This window comes from Corvus brachyrhynchos, unplaced genomic scaffold (assembly GCF_000691975.1).
Source record: "Corvus brachyrhynchos isolate BGI_N302 unplaced genomic scaffold, ASM69197v1 scaffold522, whole genome shotgun sequence".
NCBI lineage: Eukaryota > Metazoa > Chordata > Aves > Passeriformes > Corvidae > Corvus > Corvus brachyrhynchos.
Genome location: NW_008236649.1, coordinates 895,775 through 914,260, shown reverse-complemented (window position 1 = coordinate 914,260; position 18,486 = coordinate 895,775). Strand labels below are relative to the sequence as shown.

At 49.0% G+C, this 18,486-nt stretch overlaps 1 protein-coding gene across 24 annotated transcripts in view; it reads left to right on the top strand.

The window, feature by feature from the left end:
* Nucleotides 1-18,486, top strand: part of CACNA1G (calcium voltage-gated channel subunit alpha1 G) — a 102,175-nt gene that overhangs the window by 17,769 nt on the left and 65,920 nt on the right. For all 24 annotated transcript variants that reach the window (XR_001859544.1, XM_017726812.1, XM_017726817.1 and 21 more), the window contains exons 8-12: nucleotides 53-97; nucleotides 1,443-1,807; nucleotides 16,049-16,200; nucleotides 16,730-16,915; nucleotides 18,034-18,148. Coding sequence is in view for 23 of the 24 variants with exons in the window: in XM_017726812.1 (XP_017582301.1) it covers nucleotides 53-97; nucleotides 1,443-1,807; nucleotides 16,049-16,200; nucleotides 16,730-16,915; nucleotides 18,034-18,148 (863 nt within the window). In the remaining variant the exon portion in view is untranslated. The remainder of the gene's footprint in view (nucleotides 1-52; nucleotides 98-1,442; nucleotides 1,808-16,048; nucleotides 16,201-16,729; nucleotides 16,916-18,033; nucleotides 18,149-18,486) is intronic.

The following is an 18,486-nucleotide window of genomic DNA, read 5'->3' as shown; positions in this document are numbered from 1 at the left end:
TCCAGACATACAGTTTTTGTCCTAATTTTTTTCTCTCTCTGAATTTTTACAGGGTTCTTTTCAGTCCATGTTACAGAGAAAGGTGATGGCTTTCCAGGTGAGATGAACAGGAATCTTCCAACCTACCTAATGCCTCTTATAGCCAAATTTAGGAGAGAGGTTTCAACCTCCCAGACTTCATACCTGCAATAATCCAAGGGATATGAGGATTTTCAGTGAATCCATTTTCTTTGCAATCCCCATCTTGTAGATTAGACAAGTACAAGAGAGCTGGAGAGGGACTTTGACAAGGACATGTAGTGATAGGAAGGGGGGAATGGCTTTAAACTTTGCAGAGGGTGGGTTTAGATTAAATGTTAGGACAAAATTCTGTGATTTCCCCCCACCCCCAAACCATTTACAGGGAACACTTCCCAAATCCTGTACTCCCAAAATCAGCTAGAGATTGTAGATGGACACCTTCCAGATCTGAGTCCTACCACACCCCTGAGCACCGTGTAGCTCTGCTCCCATGGGACACAAGGCTCAGGGAGATTGAGTGTCTGCTTTGTGTGAGTGCTCAAGGGCAATCACAGATGCTGAGTATTAAAAATCTGTGATTTGCTCAGGAAGCCTGTAAGAGTCAGACACTGAATGCATCTTTATTGGATCAAGGGTTTCATATTTTCACTGCAAGATGCTCTTTCCCCCTCCACATCCTGAGATTTGGGAGTTCAGGCCAGTGTAGTCCAAACACTCAGCCTCCAAGAAGTGTTTCGGCCAAGCTTTCCCAGGCAGTCACTGCCTTTTCCACCCCACTGCAGTGGCATTGACCTTTCCAGCCAGGAGCTGTGCAGGGAAGAGACCAAATCCTGCCCCCAGCCCAGAGACTAAACACACAGACCTGGGCTCTGAGTTGGTTTAGCACAGGGTTTGCATTCTCACTGCTGGGTGCTGCCACGCAGGAGTCAGGCGCACGCGTTGCCTCTCTCCTCGCAGCCAGCTGGTGGGAATTTTGGGGAATATCCTGCTGGTATTTCACCCAGGAGACACCTGGCAGCTGCCATTGAGGGCAATGTGTGGAGAGGGAAGCTGGTGGTTTTGGAGCATCAGCAGAGGGAGCAGGAAAGAAGGCTGCTAACAGTGCTCCCAATAATGACAGCCGGGAGCCTGCCAGGACCGGGGCAACCAATTGCTTCCTCCTTCCTGTCATGGCTGGAGATGTAATGAGGTGTGCTCAGGGTCCACAGCTGGGGTGTGGTGTCTGTCTGGGGGCAACAAAGAGAGCTTCATAAGAAGAGAGAAGAGCCAGGGTTTTAACCCAGCAGGAGCCCTTTTCTGATAAGGAAATGCCTGTCGTGTCAGGGGCAAAGGCTTGGCGCTAACAGGGACTGGGGGTTGCTTCCTGCAGCCCCCTGTCCCAGCTGACGAGCTGCCCTTTCCCTGTCCTGCTGGCATTTCAGGTCCCTGCCAAAGCTCTTGCAAGATCTCCAGCCCCTGCACCAAGCTGGATGGTGGCTCCTGCACCCCCGAGAGCTGCCCTTACTGCCTCACAGCACTGGCGGGCGAGGCCGAGCTGTCGGACAACGAGACGGCTGACTCAGACAGCGAGGGGGTCTATGAGTTCACACAGGATGCCCACTACAGTGACCAGCGGGACCCACAGCGGGGCAGAGCCCGGGCCAGGAGAGCCAGCCGGGTGCTGGCCTTCTGGCACATGGTGTGTGAGACCTTCCGGAAGATCGTCGACAGCAAATATTTCGGCCGTGGGATCATGGTGGCCATTCTCATTAACACGCTCAGCATGGGGATCGAGTACCACGAGCAGGTGAGTGCTGTCCTGGCAGCTCCTGGTGCAGAGGGGTTGCGGGTGGGTTTATGGGTCCGAATCCAGCTGCTGGCGGGATGATTTGGGGTGAGAGGCATCGGAATGCTCTGGGAAGGGTCCCAGGGTGAAACAAGGCAGGCTTTTTCCTCTGAGCCTGTTTCCAGGTTGCAGCAATCACCTTGACTGGTACCTGGCTATGTGAGCTCCTGCATCCCAGCCCTGCCTGGGATGGTCAGCACCATGCTGAGACCACTGCCCCCTGGGCGGCACCAGGTGGTGCTGGGGTCTGTGGTGAGGGGACCAAGGAGGGGAAGCAGCCCTTTGCCACCAGGCAGTGTGAGCCTGGCAGTGCTTGGGGTGCTGCCCGGCAGCTGTGGGTTCTGTGGGCTCTGGGGTCGGTGCAGCTGCAGGCAAGGAACTCTATTGAATTTGCACTCTCTGGAGAGGAGGTAACAAATGGCTTTGCCTCCTCGGTGAATGCTCCAGTAGCAGCATGATGAGTCCAAAATAGACTCATCACTGGCTATTCCTCCGCTCGATTATCTGAGTCCTTGCAGGCAAGAGGCTGCCTCTCCTCCAGCCTCTCACCACTTGTCACCTAGCAGAGCTTTCCCTATATATAGTCATTAAGAAAAGGAGTTGCCACGTTCCTCTTGAAACATCTCCATGAGGATGACAAGAACTCTGCTTTCAAAGACGCTTTGCATGCTCTGGCCTCACGTGGGTTTTGTGGCTGCTGCTGGGGCCCGCCTGGCGTGGTGCCCTTGATCCTGCCTCAAGCACAATGTGTCTTGGGGCTGCAGGTGCATGCTTCCTTTGGGGTGAAGAGTTTATTAGTGGGGACGCAGAGATGCTGCAAAACCTTGTTATAGACCCCTCCCATTCTTGAGGGCTCCCAGCATGTTGCTTCTTCTGGGATGCCAGAGCTCTGTGCTCCCAGAAAGACACAGCCACCCCTGCACCAGCACCAGCCTTGGCTGGGAGCTCGTTGCATCTCAAGTCGTGACTCCACTTTTCTCCCCTCCTGGCATGTTTCATGTTTGCTGAGTTGCTCATGGTTGCATGCAGAGGTGTTTCTCCCCCAGCTCCCGGTGGAAGCGGTGCTGGCTGCAGATTGACTCCCAGTTCCCCTGTCATCCTGTGGCATTAATGCCTCAGTGACCAAGTGCTGGGGAGACGTGGCTGTGCTCAATGTGTCCCTTCCAGCCAGCACCTTCCCCTGAGGCCCTGACACAGTCTGGCTGGCTGTTGTTTTCAGTACACATTAAACAGTGGCGCACTCCAAAGTCCTGCTGGTTTCACCTTCATTTGCTGCCCTTGGTGGGAGCTCTGCTTGAGTGATTCCACCTTTATTTAATAATCTTGGGAAGATCATCTCGGAAGAAGCTGGGAGGAGGTGGTTCACAGAAACCAATAAACACTTTTATTCCTCCCTTGGCTGGAGGGTGGAAACAGATCCTTGATCTCTTTGCTGTGACTGCCCAAGGGGCAGATTGTCAAAGCTCATTCCCCTTTACCAGGGACATCTTTGGGAGATGCTGGTGTGGACTCCCACCTGGGGGGACCACCCCACTGGGGATGGGTGGCTGAGCAAGCTCCCATCATCAAACACCCTAGGTGCAACACAACTCCTCAATTCTTTGCCTTGGGAGAAGTAGGGCAGGGGGTTTCTGGTTTCTTCCCTGGCCAGTGGTGAGTCCCAGCAAACATCTGGATGACAAGAGGCAGATTTTTGTGTGGTTTTCGGGTAACAAGGGTGAAGGAAGCTGGTAAGCGTGGGGGGACTCCAGACACGGTGGGTGGTTTCTTTCTTTAATGGTATTTTGAAGCCACTACTGCTCCAGATTCCTTTCTCCCAGGCATTTGGAGGGAATAGCAGAGCTTGTTTTTATTAGTTCATCTGCTTGAAGTGGCGGCAGAGAACAGAGAGGTGTTTCTTTGTAACCTCAGAAGGCTTAGAGTTGGCAATTTCATAATCTGACAGTTATGAGAACAGGAATTAGAGGGGCAAAATGCTGGACTGGGCCTTCCTGCAGAGATTATAAACACTGAAACGTGATTTTTTTTCTTTTAGAAGAGCCTTACCTAAAAGTGTGAGTGATCAACCATGTCAAATTTATCTTTACTGACTGATGTTTGCAAAGACATGAGGGCGCTTGAAGAGTACTTGACTCCATGACTTTCTATATTAAGCTCTCTGCTTATTTAGACAATATTTACCTCTTGGGCTTTCCACATGCTGCCCTGGGCACAGTGGGCTATATTAGGGTAAATATTTTAAGGGCCTATTTTAAGGTGTCATGTCAAAACCTTGTGTTGTTTAGCAGCCCTTGGCAGAGGGGCTGCTCCTCTCTGAGAGGAAGGACGGGCTGGAGGTTACTCGAGAAGGAAGAGGCTTCTGTCCACCCATCTGTCCCCAGCAATGCTGGCTGGGATTCAGAGCATTACCAGAGCATCCTGGTCTTCAAGGTCCTCATAAGATTATGAGGATCCTCATAATAACCAGGGAGAAAAGTTTGCCCCTCTGGAGGTTTGACATCCCACCTTGGGACAGGCAGCCTAGAGAGACCCGAAACAGTCTTTCAGTCCCTTGCTTAACAGACTCAGCAACCAGAGTAGGCCAGGTTGGGATATTTAAGATGACAGTGGTTCTCTGAAGGCACATAAAGATGAGTGGCAGTTGGGAGTGTGTTGGAAACACTGGCCCCAACCTCCTGCTGTTTATTTGCACTCACTCATCAGTCAGCCTGGCCAGACTGAGCACCCATGGCCAGGGCTGCTAGATGAAGCTCCTCTTCTACCCAAAGCTCTTTTCCACAGGCCACCTTCCATAGTAAATTTTCAACACACATTTTACCATCACATGGCTGGGGCTTCCAGAGCTGGATTTCCTCTTAGCTCGTTCTGGCATGAGCTGACTGACTTTCTCACTCAACACCAGGTTGTTTCCACGTGGTTCCTGCACGTGCCTGAGCTGTAGGTACACCTGACCGGGTGTACTTCTGTGTTTCCTTCCCACCCCACCCATCCAGATCCAACTCCTGCTCTTCTCTGGCTCTAGGTGCAGTGGGAGGGAGGCAGAGCAGTGTGAGGTGCTTGCAGCACTCGCCACATCGCAGCTGCTGGGCAGCGGTGTGAAATTCTCTGTCAGGGAAATGACAACCAGATTGCCACGGATTATTAACGTGGCTGCTAAATAGCTTGTTTTTCTACAGAGATGAAGCAAAATGCAGGTAGAAACTATTAGCTTTGGATAGAGGAATATAAAGGTGATTTAAAGGTAGACTCGGGGGGATTTTAAATACACTGTTGAACCAATTGACTGATTTGCCTTAGGGAAGCTGAGCCTCTGCAGCACTGCGGGTTCAAACAGCTGGGGCTTTGCGAAAGATTGTTCTGCCATAGAGCAGGAGTAAAATGTGCTGCTAAACCAGAGGGTTTCTGTGCTGCTTCCCCCCCAGCCCTGGCTGTAAGCCAGGCTCTGTTCCATAATGTGCTGCTTTTATTTTCCTTTTTTTCCTCCAAGTCCTTTCTTGGAGTGAAAAGCAAAGGCTTTAGTACGAGGCGTGATGTTGGACTCCTCAGCAGGGGAAAGAATTCGGCAAGGGCTTCCTTGAGGAAGGGCTTTGGGGTTTTGTTTTTGTTTTTAAAATCTGGTTCATATTGAGCTTCCTGGCTGTTCTGAGTTTCCTTGTCTGAACTCGCATTGTATGAACTATACCCTACATATTCATTTGTTTAAATAGCACTTGAATTTCAGCCGCCGTCTCTGTGGTGTTTTGCCATTGTTAACAAGAAAGAGACTGGAGAGTCCTTCACTGTCCTCCCCAAAGCTGCAGTGGGTTCAAATCCCTGCCTGGATCTTGTGTGGACTTGGATCTAGGTTGATCTAAAACCCTGGTGTCTCTGAAAGAAAGAAGAAAAAAATGTGTTCAGACCTGCGGGGAACCTTCGGTTAATTTTTAAGAGCAAATTGGAGAGGTGACAAGGGTGAATGACTCTCTGGGACAGCACCTGAGGAGAAAAGCTCATTATCTATCCATGGGAGGCAGTTCTTTAGGGAAGTGGGATGAGGCGATGCCTGACATCCCCCCAGCATGAGTACAGCCAGTGGAGGACCCCCAGCTACCTGCAGGGTGTTGTAAGGATCCACAAAGCCACAGTGCCCTAAGCAAAGGTGGGCAAACTCCTTCTGCAGGAGACAGGAGCAGCCTAAGACCATGGCAGTATCTCAAGCTGAATTCCTGGTGCATCCTGCTGCAGGGGAGAGAGAAGGGTACAGATGATGTAGAGTTGTCACTGGTAACATTACGATCTAATAGCTGCTGCAGCACGGAAATATCAACCATCTGTCCCAAGGAGTCAAAGGAAACCTTGCTGGCAAAATGCATTAAAGTGTCTATTTATGTAAACAGTCAAGGCTCGAGAACATGAGGGTTGTCTTAATCAGCATCACAGAACATGAAATTTTTAGGTATCCAGGATGATGGAGAGGGGAGGTGAAGGGTTAGAAAACCTGCCAGCGTGGAGCAACCATTAGGCTGCAGGTTCAAGCATTAATAATAGTCACCTAAATGGTATTTATGTACTTCTGCTTCTGCCTGAATTCAATGTGCAGGGAAGAAGGTGACTGGAAATTATTAGCTGTCATGACACCCACTGATTGATTTCTCCATGTAGGAGGAAAAGTGGATTGTTCCACGGAGAAATGGTGTAAGGGAGCTGGGCAGTGGGGATGTGGCAGGCTGGTGCAGGTCTCGGGGTGCTTGCATGTCCAAAACTCTGGAGAGTAGTAGGTCTGGATCCCTGTATGAGCACTGCCTCAAAAGATAAGGGCGTCTTTGGGATGAGACGTACTTTGCTCCCAGGACTTGGTGGTCAAGAGCATCCCAGTCCCCACCAGTTTCAAGCCCAGTTGAACATTCTGCTGCTGGTGGATGGCAGCTGCAGATTTGTCAGGCATGTGGAGGCTGCTCCTTTGACCATCCCTGTGTGCTAAAATGAGATCTTGCCCAGTGCCCGTTCACCTCCTGAGGAGGCTGTGGGAGATCTGGGGATCAGTTGCTGCTCACCCTTGCCTGGCTGCATAGCACAGCCGTGGACAACACCGTGTCCCTTCCAGCCTCTGTGACTCCATGCCAGGTCAGTCCAGGACACGCCTATTTTGGCTTCTTTGATGCATATGGATTTGTGTCAGGTCTCCAGGTCAGGAAGGAAGGGAATCCTTTTGTTTTGTAAAAGATTTTTGGTATCTTTTGCACATCTTCTGAGTTGTTTCTTGCGAGTGCAGGCACTCAAAGACCCGTCCCACGTCCAGGTAGCAGCTGGTGCTGCACCAGGGGCTCTCTGCATCACACACTGATGCAAACTGCTGCTGTACCCCTTAACCCTGCACCCCGGCTGTCTCACTCCAGCTGAATGGTACAGCCCAGCTTTGTGGTGACATTTCTGATTTGATGCTTCCCGTGTGAGTCTGATTCCTTAGGCTTTGTTTCAGAAGGGCACTTACACAGGTGTGTGCATCCCCGAATCAATGAGACAGCCTTTCCTTGGAAAACCTCCATCTGCCCTGGGCTCTTCCCAGGAGCTCCCAAGGCCCCACATTCATGCAGTGTCTTCTCTTCCTAGAGGTATCTCCACTTCCACTCGGGCGCACATCCCACATCTCTATTTAACTCCATTACACATCTCTCCAGCCCTGTGCCAGCTGCTCTTAGCCAAGCAATCAAAGCCTTGGCAGCTCAGTGAGGCTTTTCCCTCCCTCAGTGCCTTGGTGGCTTTGCCCAACGTAGAGCTTGGAGCTACTGTCAGCTAAATTCCTCGGCACTCCAGCTGCAAGGGGCACTCCCGTGGCAGGAAAATGAGGTGCCCTATAGGTTTGCACGTGCTGTATTCAATTAGCTCCTGCTTATGCAGAAATTACTCTTACTAATAGCTTGTTGTTGGAGACTGGAGGAGTCAACGCTAATGGAAGTCATCGGACCTGTTAATCGCTGGGATCACTGACTTCAAAACCAGCTCTCTATTTGTTATTGAGGGTAATTCTTTTTATGGACCTTATGGGGTTCTTCTGCTTCTTGGGGATTTAAAGGGTTTATGAGGTCTTGTAGGAGCTCCCATGTTTTAATTGACTCACTTGTGAAGCTCTTCCAGGGGTAAAAAATACAGTGGTGCCATGGTCCTCTTAGTCATTAAAAAATAGGCTGTGCCTACAAAGCAGACTTTACCCTGGTTCTGGAGACTGAATTACTTGAAAATTAAATGAGATTTCATGCAGCTGGAAAGGGTATTTATTTTTATCAGATAAATCAGTTCTCTGCATGCTTTAAGGATGAGCCTATATAGATTCCTTGACACCTACCAAAGTTTTCTTCAGCTCCCTGGTTGGGGAACTGTAAGTGTCAATCCTTTCCTGTTAATTTAGTTCAGAGGCTGGAAATACTCAGGCTGTCTTAGATCCTATCATTACAGCTGTTGTTTCAGTTGCCATCCATACCCTCGTGTTATCTCTGCTCAGGCAGCGTTGAGAAGAGACTCTGGCTTGGTGAAATGCGAAAATGATGTGCGCTTTCAAAACTCGCTTCATCCCTGCGTGGATGAAAAATTGCTGCTCTCTGCAGATAGCCAGGCATTTTACTCTGTTCCTTCTTTGATTATTGTGGTTGTTCCCCTTGGGTGGGAGCCAGGAAATTCAGCTAGAGCATCTGGAGCACCCTCAGCTTGCACCAGCAAATGCTTTCATCTGTAAGCACTTCTGGTTGTTGGTGTTTTCCCAGGGATCAGTCCATATTTTTCCCCGGTTCTCCTGGTGGAGGTTTGTCCCAATGCTGTCAGCACCCACGACTCTGCCCTGTTGCCACTCGTGTCCTCACAGAGCCCATTCCCACCCTGCTCAGCCCGGAGCGGGGACAGGAGCCAAGTGCTTTTTCCCTCATCTCTGCTGGATTTCAGCTCTTTGTTATAATTGGTTTTTTGCTGATGTTAGGGAACGAGCGGCTTTTCCCCCATGGATGTCTGTCAGCATTAGAGATAGCGTTACCAGCACCAGAAACCCAGGCTCAGCAGAACTGCGCAGGAGCCCTACAGTGACAGCGTTTTTCTTTCCCTCTTTTTATTCCCTCCCTCCCCCTGGTCCCTTCTCAAGTACTAATGGGGAGATAAGTTTCAAACTTGGTTTAGATTAACCATAAATAGAGGGTTTTAAATCTCAAGTACTTACAAGGTATGACCAAGTGGAAATGCAGCTTTTGTTCAGCTTAAGCTCCTTCGAAACCTGGGCAGAGGGATGAGCTAGTTCATGTTTTTCTTGCATTTTCTGGGATAATATTAATCCAGAAATCTCAAGCAGAGAGAGATAAGGAGTTCAGGCAAGAATATCTGTGCCTCGTGAGAGTGATAAAGAGAACCCAGCTGCAGGGCTTGGTGATGAGGGGTGTGGTCTGTTTACGGGTCTGGGCAGCAATGGTTTGTGGCAGGTCCCTTCAGGGTGGGTTGATGAAATTCTCCATCTAATTTGGGGCTCGTCCCTTCATTTGCACCCCACTCTCAAGTTAGACAGGAGGTGCCTGAGGACACAGCCCATGGGCAATGGGGGCCAGAGAATTCAGTTGTTTGCCATGGTTACGCAACAAAGATGTGCTGGAGAGGAAGGTCTTGCACCAGGAGGTGCCGTGTCCACAGGACTCAGTTCCTTCCTTCCACATCCCTGCGGATGTGGGGATGGAAGGGACATTTGTTGATTGGAATGGGGAAGGCTGGGTGGAAGACAAGGAGATTAGCAGAGGTGGTGGAAGGGGAATCCCTCCTGTGCAGACAGCTCTGATTTCTCTGAAATGAAAGCTGCTTTCCTCCCTTTCTTACAGCATTACTTGCCGTGGCATGAAATATTCAGCCTCTATTCAGCCCGTAAGAAAATCCTTCTTTCCCATGCAGTGAAGGGATGTAACTGGACTTGTTCACTTGTCTGTCAAAGTCATTTCCTTATAATAAATGCCTATAAATCCTGAACATCCCAGCAGTCCTCCTCCAGCCCACTGAGCAGCGAGCACGCTGCCCTTTTCCATGTCTCCAGCCCCAGGAGGAGCAGAGCAAACCTGCTGCAATCCTGCTACTTTCTGAATTGTTTTCTTTAAGCAATTTGGCAAAGGACGAGTAGAGGAAGCCTATCAGACCCTGATTAAGCATGGCTCAGGTTTGCAGTGCTGGACCCAGGACTATAGTTAAAGCCTGATACCTTTTAAGGAGCCCCAAAGACAATGAATGTCACTGCTGAAAATATGCGTGGATTGAGTTTCTATTTATAAAGTCGCAAGCAGCTCTGGGGCTAACAGGAGCTGTATTTTCTGAAGGGAACCAAAGTGGTATTTTGGATGGTCATGGCTCGGTGGGTGCACTGATACAGGGGGATTAACGTGGATGTGATGAAGGCAGTGCATGGAGAAGGCTTGTGGGTTGAGTGAGGACACAGCCATCAGCTATCAGTGATGGGGAACTGAGCATGGGAGAGGGCAAAGAAAGGGCACCCATTTTGTTAATTAAGGGCTGCTTCTGTTCGTTAGAATTTCTTGCATTTTGCCCCAGGACTTGTGGTCTGGCTCCTGTTTTGAGGTGGACCTGGTGTGTGTCTGCACCCACGTGGAGGGTAGAGAGGATCTTAACAGAGCAGTGTCAAGTTGAAAATCCTATCTTTGTGTGACCCATTTGATTTTTTTCTTATGTATAGATATTAGGAATCTGCAAGTGATGAGTCAGTAAAACATTGTTGGTGTTTCCTGTGAAATAGCTGAGGTCGCTATTTTCTTTCTGTGTTATTTTTCCTAGTTGCCATGGTAATGATTTCAGAAAGGTTTTATTCTTGCAGCAGTTTGAATGGGTTAGAAGTTTTCACGGTCTTTTGGATCTGCTCACGGAAGCAGAGTGATATCCCAAAGATGTCTCTTGGGATCAGGAGGGATCTGCCTCCTGGCTGGTTGTCCCATCCCTCCTTCTGTGCTGTGGGGTTTTTCTGTTTTATTGTTAGAAAGATAGAGAGGAAAGACACTGGGGTGCTTGTGCTCTTTTGTGTTGGTGTCCCAGGGGCAGGGGCTGGGCAAGACCAGGCTTGGCTGCATCCCAGAGCTCGTTGTCTGGGCAAGGGGGGTGTGGGATCTGTGCCAGTCATGCCCATGGCACTGGGTGCAGGTCTGATGATGATGATGAAGAGCCTGTGCCCTACATGGGTCTCAGCTGGAGGAAGGCAGGAGTTGGAAGCCTTGAAAGCTCTGGGCACTGCCTGCCAGGGCACTTGGTTGCACTTCATCCAGCAGCAGGGCTTGTTTTTCAGAAATTGGGGAACACAGGCCCCAGGGCTTGCAGTTTTCATGGCCCCAGCTCCTGTCCTCACCTTCTTCCCTACGCAGTGCCTGCAGCCTCGCTTGCTCAGCAGACACCTTGGGGCCCTGTGTGTTGGGAGAAGTGGCATGTGCCCACATAGAAATGGAACATGTTCCTTCTGCCATCAGAAATCTTGCTCATGAGCTTCTACTCAGCTTTAAAAATAGGGTGAAAAAACTAAAGAAATGCATTACAGCCTATTTCTGAGTGCTAAAAAAGGGCAAGGTGCTGGTCCACCACCTTTGAGACACCTCTTGAGGCATTCTGGGGACACCTTCCCTTGCCTCCTCCCATCCCCCCTGGCAGTGCCCTGCTTGGTGCCAGACGGCCCTGCCTGAATCCTCCAGGCAGGGTGCAGAGAGCATGCCCTCCTGGCTGCCACGCTTGCCCCCTGCCAGGCAGGGTCAGGTCTGGGTGTGTGCCCAGGGCTCGCATCCTCCCGCCGCCCCTGATGCGGTGTTTTCTGAGCGACACTGCCCTGTCTGCTCCGGTTTCATGTGCTGCCACAACTTGTCAATGTGCTGTTTGGTACATCAACAAATCGACACTACACAAACAGAAGGCTAACAGGGAATGATTTATCCAGGACAACACGTCTGTGTGTCCAGCAAGGCGAGATGTCCTGGAAACAAAATTCGGTATTTACTGAGGGCTCATTGGCAGAGCTGGCGTTTTGTACCACAGCTGAATTATGCTTGGATCTCGCTCTTTCTGGGTGTTGCTCGTTTAATCATAGGATGCTTTCCTTTTAATTAGGCACTGCTGCTACTGATGAGAGAATTAGCAGACTCTTCTTTTAATGGAGAAGCTGAGGCTGTGGCAGCTGTGCTGTAATGGGGGTGGTGGGTAGAGGCTTTGTGCTGGATAGAAACCCCAGGCTCTGCACCTCAAGTTCTGCTTCCTGAAAAATGTCCTTTTTTTAAGGTGATCCTGGAGGGTTTTTTTTTCCCCACAATATATCATTTAGTCAAAGGAAGGATGTTACTTCCCCCAGGTGCTGTGTTGTGGCCCTCAGAGAGAAAATCTGAGTGATTTTTGCCAGCTCTTTTCCTCACAGCCCAGCGAGGATCCATGGAGCTGGTTGTGTGCCAGGAGTCAGTGACTCTCTCAGGTACATCATGTCTAGAGCTGGTCGATAGTGTTTTGATGAGACAGTTATTGTCAGAAAATGGCAGTTTATCACATTTGAAGCTGTTCATGGGAAAGGAGCAGTTTCAGTGAACTGGCCTCAAAAAACCCCCCAACTTTATTGGAATATGTTGTCTGAGGTGTTTAAAATGTCCATTTGGACAGTTGGGGAACAAAAAGTTCCATGTTCTTCTTCAAGCTGACTTTTATTTATGTTTTTCAATTTTGGTTGATTTACAGTACAGAGCACAAGGGATAAAGGATTGGGGACTGAAATAGAGGGTAGAGCCTCCAAGATTTTGTGCAATGTTTTAGTTTGCCAAGTCTGAAACTCTGAATTCCTTTTTGGGATGGGATGATAATTTCAATTCCCATGGGAGAGAAAATCATGTTCCTGCTGTACTGTAATGCTGTCTCAGGAAAGAGGTCTCAGACATATTTGTGATTTCTCTAGAGTAGAAGCATCTTATAAATAATCTTATTATCTATATACATCTGTGGCTGAATGAAAATCCCATATCTGGCATTCTCAGAAGGGTCTGAATCCCCACTGCCTGGCTGGGATTCCCCGGGGCAGGATCATGATAACAGCCCCCCTCTCTTGGTACAAATAAATCCCAGTGGTGCTTATGGCAGGGGTGCCCCATGGACCAGCTTCAGCTCTGTGTCCCTTGAAAGGGATGCTGAGCTGCTTCAGGGGACTCATGAGCTGCCCTGGGGACCCCTGAGTGGGACTGAGGGTCTTGGGGGGCTGCCCTGCTCCACAGATGGCTCTGAAATCCCCCAAGTAATTTGCATCGCCCCATCTCAACTGTTTAGGGATGTGTAGTTTCCCAAAGGAAAATAGCTCAGCTGATTTCAGCCAGGTCAGAGTGGGGTGTGCTTCCAGTAGATGCTCAGCTTGCCCACCCCAGCAGAGCTTCAGGCTGCTCTGGAGACTCTTCTCTTCTCCTGGATGCATGAAAGGGAAGTCTTCCCTTTCTATTTCAACCCAGTTTGGCCATTAATCTTAGATTTTTGGATATTAATTCTCACCTCTGGTTCAGGAGTTCCCACTCTTCATTTTTATTATGTCTGCCCAGTGTCTCAGCTAATAAAACCTGTTTCGTGCAAGAGAAGTGAAAAGGAGTGTGTGGAGGAGGAGTGGGGGGGCAGGCAGCTTTTTTGGGGTGAAGCAGTGGGAGGCAGAAGGATTTGTCACTGCTGTGTCCCATAGCATTCCCAAGCCAGTGCCAGGGCTATTTGGGTGTTGGATATCTCCTGAGTTGGGTGGTCTGGGAGGGAAATTTCATGGGCCAGAGGGATCATGGCTCCTCCAGTGTGTGCCGGGGGTCCTGGGAGAGTTTCTGTGTAAGTGCTGCTCCCCCTCTGCCTCCCCACATCACCCAGATATGCCCTGCCAGCACCTCCCATCTGGATTTGCACGTTCCAAAAACATCTCTGACCAGAAAGTACCCATGAAGTCCAAAGTTTCATGAATCCATGCTATTAACATGTCAACCCTTCCAGTGCTGTTGGGTTTTCCATGTCAGCCCCCACGAGGAAGGGATGTTGTGGCTGCGGGAGATGCTGGGCAAGGGGTTTAACTGGGTTGTGCCTGCAGGGCCAGTTAGATTTGACAGCACCATTGCAGAGGGGGAACAGAGGGTGGAAATCAGCCTTCAGAGTCCAGGTTAGTGGTGCTGATGGATGAGAAGGAAAGCTTCCAGGACCACGTCTTCTTTCCAGCCGTATCACTGCGGTACTGATAACAGCACAGCCTGCCTCGGCGCTGGGGCACTCATGAATGAGTTGGCATTTTTTTGTGAGTAATGTAGAATTGCAGCTCTTGCAAATTGTCCTGAGGTACAACTTGACATGTAAGTTCTTGGCCTATTTATTACCCTGTGTCTGAGTGTTCCCATAGGTATTACGGCATTAAACCACAGCCGAATTTAATATCAGGAGCTGCAGCATTTGTATTTTAGCTGTAGATCAGTGAGCAGGTGATTTGGGCTGTGTGCATGGCGTGTTTGGCAAGCTCTAGCCAAGGGATCTGTTTTTCAGCAAGGATATTTGAGGTATAAGTTGTGTTCAACACCTTTTTTTTTTCTTTTTTATTACATTTTCTTTTAAATGCTGCTGTTTTCCCCTTTGCTATCCTCTGTCATCACAAGCTCCTTCCAATATCTGTGCAAGTCCTCAGGGATTCACTACTGTGCTGAGATAACACCACACCAATTTGGGTCCCCATCTACCCTCAAGCTGAGTTGGAGGAACTTGAGCTGCAAAGGCTGGGCCTGAGTAGTTTAACCCTTGGAAACAAAGATTCAAATGCCTGCATGGATTTATGTGGGTTTTTTCCCAGCATGTATCTATGAACCCTTTGGTCGCCGTAGTTTTTTGGGGCTCTGAGGCATGGATGAGCAAGTGTTGACTCTGTCCCTGAGCTCTCTGCTCTCATGGTGTCAGGGTTGGGTGACCTCAAGTCAAACCCTACAGCCTGTGCTGTGGTGTGGCAGCTCCTGGTCTATCACAGGAAGTTTTTGGCCAGTCATGAATGTGTTTCATGTAAGTGGAAGGTGCAGTCAACTGCATGTGTGGCACATTGTCTTCTGCTCATAGCGTGGCTGCTGTGAACGTGCACATCTGGCCATAACCCACCATGGTTATGGTCCAGGCATCTAAAGCCACAAGTGGGGATTTAGACCAGCCAGTGCCAAACTGCCCCAGGGGACAGTCGCAGCCACTGTGTGTGAGGTGTGAGGTGTGAGGTGAGCTGTGCCAGCCCACTGCCCCGCGCCACCTCAGCGCCGCTGCTGTGACCCCACCGCCGTCTGCCAGCGCAGCGTCAGCTCCTGATTTTAATGAAGCCTTGCAGCAGAAAGGTGCAGCCACGGCCATGTGTTGGGGTTGAACGGGGAGAAGGGATCTGATATGTGGATCCTGTCTTTGCCACTGACTGGTCCTACACAGACTACACCACCGGGTTTTGTCTTCTGCCATATGTTTTCCGATAATGCCCGCCCACCCGTCGGGAAAAGCGCGGCGCTGGGCATCTGCAGGCATTGTTGGGAACCCTCTGTGCAGCGTGCTAAAAAAACATAAAAGGTATTAATTTAGGTCTGAGATTACCAGGAGTGTGTTTGTTAAGTTTTTGGGGTTTTTTCATACCTCTGTTTTCAGATTGCCCGTTTGGAATGCCAGGATCAGGTCCTTCCTCTGTTGCAGATTTGGGGCCTCCTGATAATGAGATTTTTTTTTTGAGTAATGAGATTTTTTTTTTTTGAGCCATCCTGGTTATATCACCTCAGATCTCTGCTTTTGAAAAATCTTAGCTCAAATCTTTTGATGAGCTACTAAATAAAAAGACGGGCCCTAAAGGGATATTTACGTGAGAAAATGGCCCGACTTTCCCTTCTGCATAAGGAGAATCAGTGTGGGGGATGTCAGAGCATTAAGCCTCAGTACATGCCACTTCTGCCTAAACCTCCTGAGGTGGTACTAAAGCTCTGATTAACGTGAAGTCCATGTCTGGATTTACCTGCTGAAATTACAATGGACTTCTAAACCTTAAACACGCTGAAAGTATTTTCCTTCCATCTCCTGGGCTTTGAGTGAGCTATTGCCATTTTCTCACCACATCATTAGCATCAGTATTCTCACACTTGCAGTATTGGGGTTTGTTGTGTTTCCACATGTGATTTTTGGATATGGAGCTGTGCTGTTTGTTTCCTCAATTTCCTTCTCTTCTTTCCCCAGCCAGAGGAACTTACCAATGCCCTGGAGATCAGCAACATCGTCTTCACAAGTCTCTTTGCCCTGGAGATGCTGCTGAAAGTCCTTGTTTATGGTCCTTTTGGCTACATTAAGAATCCATACAACATCTTTGATGGGATCATTGTGGTGATTAGGTACAAACCTTGAGCTTTCTTTATGTGTGTTTCTCCTCATTTAGCTGTTTAATTAAACAGAAAGTAATGGAGAGTTAGCATAAATACCTTCCTGTGACACTTTACACTTCCCTCTGTAATTAATGCACTTAGACATGATTGCTAATACATATCTTGGGATGATTTTATGGTCATTTTAGAGAGAGGCCCAAGCAGAAAGCTATCAGTCCCGATGTCCTGGGACAGCCTGGGATCCAAATGGCACAACCAGTCCCTGATTAAGTATCTCTGGTTTTTTGGCACATGCAAAAGCTATAATTGCCCCTGCAGCTGCAGTCACTGATTTCCAGGCGTATTTTTGACACTCAAGTGGGGCTCTGCTCTTTGCAAGCCTGGACAGAGTCCAGATCACCGCAGGCATTGGCAGCACATCTCTGCCCACTTTCTATCTCTCTTCTCTCTGCATTTCACCTTCCCTTCACTTTCTCTCCTCCGGGCCTTTGCGCAAGGCATTGTCCTGTCACCTTGCATTGACCTTTTTTGTCCTCAGCGTGTGGGAGATCGTGGGCCAGCAGGGCGGGGGGCTCTCGGTCCTGCGCACCTTTCGTCTCATGCGGGTGTTGAAGCTGGTCCGCTTCATGCCAGCCCTGCAACGCCAGCTTGTCGTCCTCATGAAGACCATGGACAACGTGGCCACCTTCTGTATGTTGCTGATGCTCTTCATCTTCATCTTTAGGTGAGCATTTCCCATTCCCTGTCCTGAGGTTGCTCTGAGTTTTTAGGTGGGATGCTGTTGTGGGATGAGGAGATGACAGAGTCCATACCAAGACACGGCTGAGCTGAACGGTCCCAGGAACAGCATTGCTGGCTGTGGTTTGCTGCCCTAAATTCTCTCAGTTGGCCCAATGAGACGTTTGTCTTTGCAAAATGGTTTACAAAGAAAATCTTTCAGGCCGGATGATTCCTTGACATCACCCCAAGACAGCAATCCTGTTACATACCAACTATCAGAAAGCCTGGTACTAAAAATATTGCCAAGGAGAGGATGATGTTCCTAAAAAAATGTCAGACGTGGCAGTGCTTGTGCTTTTTCATGGCCTCGTCTTCAGACAAGTAGAAATGTTAGAAACAGGGTTGGCGTAGCCCTGTATTTTTAGATTTTGGTCTAGATTTTGAGAGGAGCCTTTCTCCTTCTACAGCCAACTGTGGTGTTTGAGCAATGCAGGCACTGGGAAGGCTGAAGAGAGCCAGTCTCTTCCAGGGGATAATGTCCCTTCTTCCAGTGAGACTCCAAAACTGCCATTTGCAGCTGTGGTGCTCAGTAGAGCTGTAAATAATTTGATTATTCAGGTTACTGGCAGAGAGCAGGGAAAAGCAGATTATTCCTTTAGTATCTATCCGTAATGAAAGGTATTCTGTTCTCCTGTCAAAATTGAAAAAGCTGTTTTGAGTCCCCTGATATGTCTTACTCAGGCATTTCACAGAAACCCTTTTTGTCTTCCTAATTCAATTGAAGCATATTTTGCTGAAAATGTGTCATTGCAAAACAGAAAGTCAAAACATTTTGTTTAGAAAATGTTGAAAGACAATGTTTTGACTAACAAAAAATGAAGCAGAAGAAAAATAAGGAGCAGACATACTTTTTGGTTGAAACTCCTTGACAGATTTGACCTAAATTCACAACTGGTTTGCGTGATCTCAAGGCATGTTTTTCAGCGAACAAAGGATCCATCTTTTTAAAAAAAACATAAAAAGGAATTACCCAGGTAAAATCAGGAGACGGTCACCCTGCTGTGTGATTACTGATTTGTGTGGTGGTCCTATTGTTGAGCCCCTGCTTCCTGTCATTTGCAGCATCCTGGGGATGCACCTCTTTGGCTGTAAGTTTGCTTCGGAGCGGGATGGTGACACTCTGCCCGACAGGAAGAACTTTGACTCCTTGCTCTGGGCCATCGTCACTGTTTTCCAGGTACAAAATGGAAAATGCCACAGCTGATGGGCATTTTGGGACTGCAAAGACTGGGGTTGTTTCCCAACGCATCTGACGGAGCTTAGTGAAGCTCCATGCCGTGGAAAGGAGATAACCCAGAACCACAAGTGCAGGTTTACGGGGGCTTTCAGACTGTTTTCCAGACCAAATCAGAATCCTGGTGAGGAGGGGCTGCCAAGGCAGGAGGCTCTTGTGTTTGCACACAAGATGGACTGGGTGGGTGAAAGTAAATGTAGAGGGAAAGGTTGGAAAGGAGGAGATCAGGACCATTTGCAGTGGTATTTCGACAAATAATGGAATCTGGTTTATAGCTGATA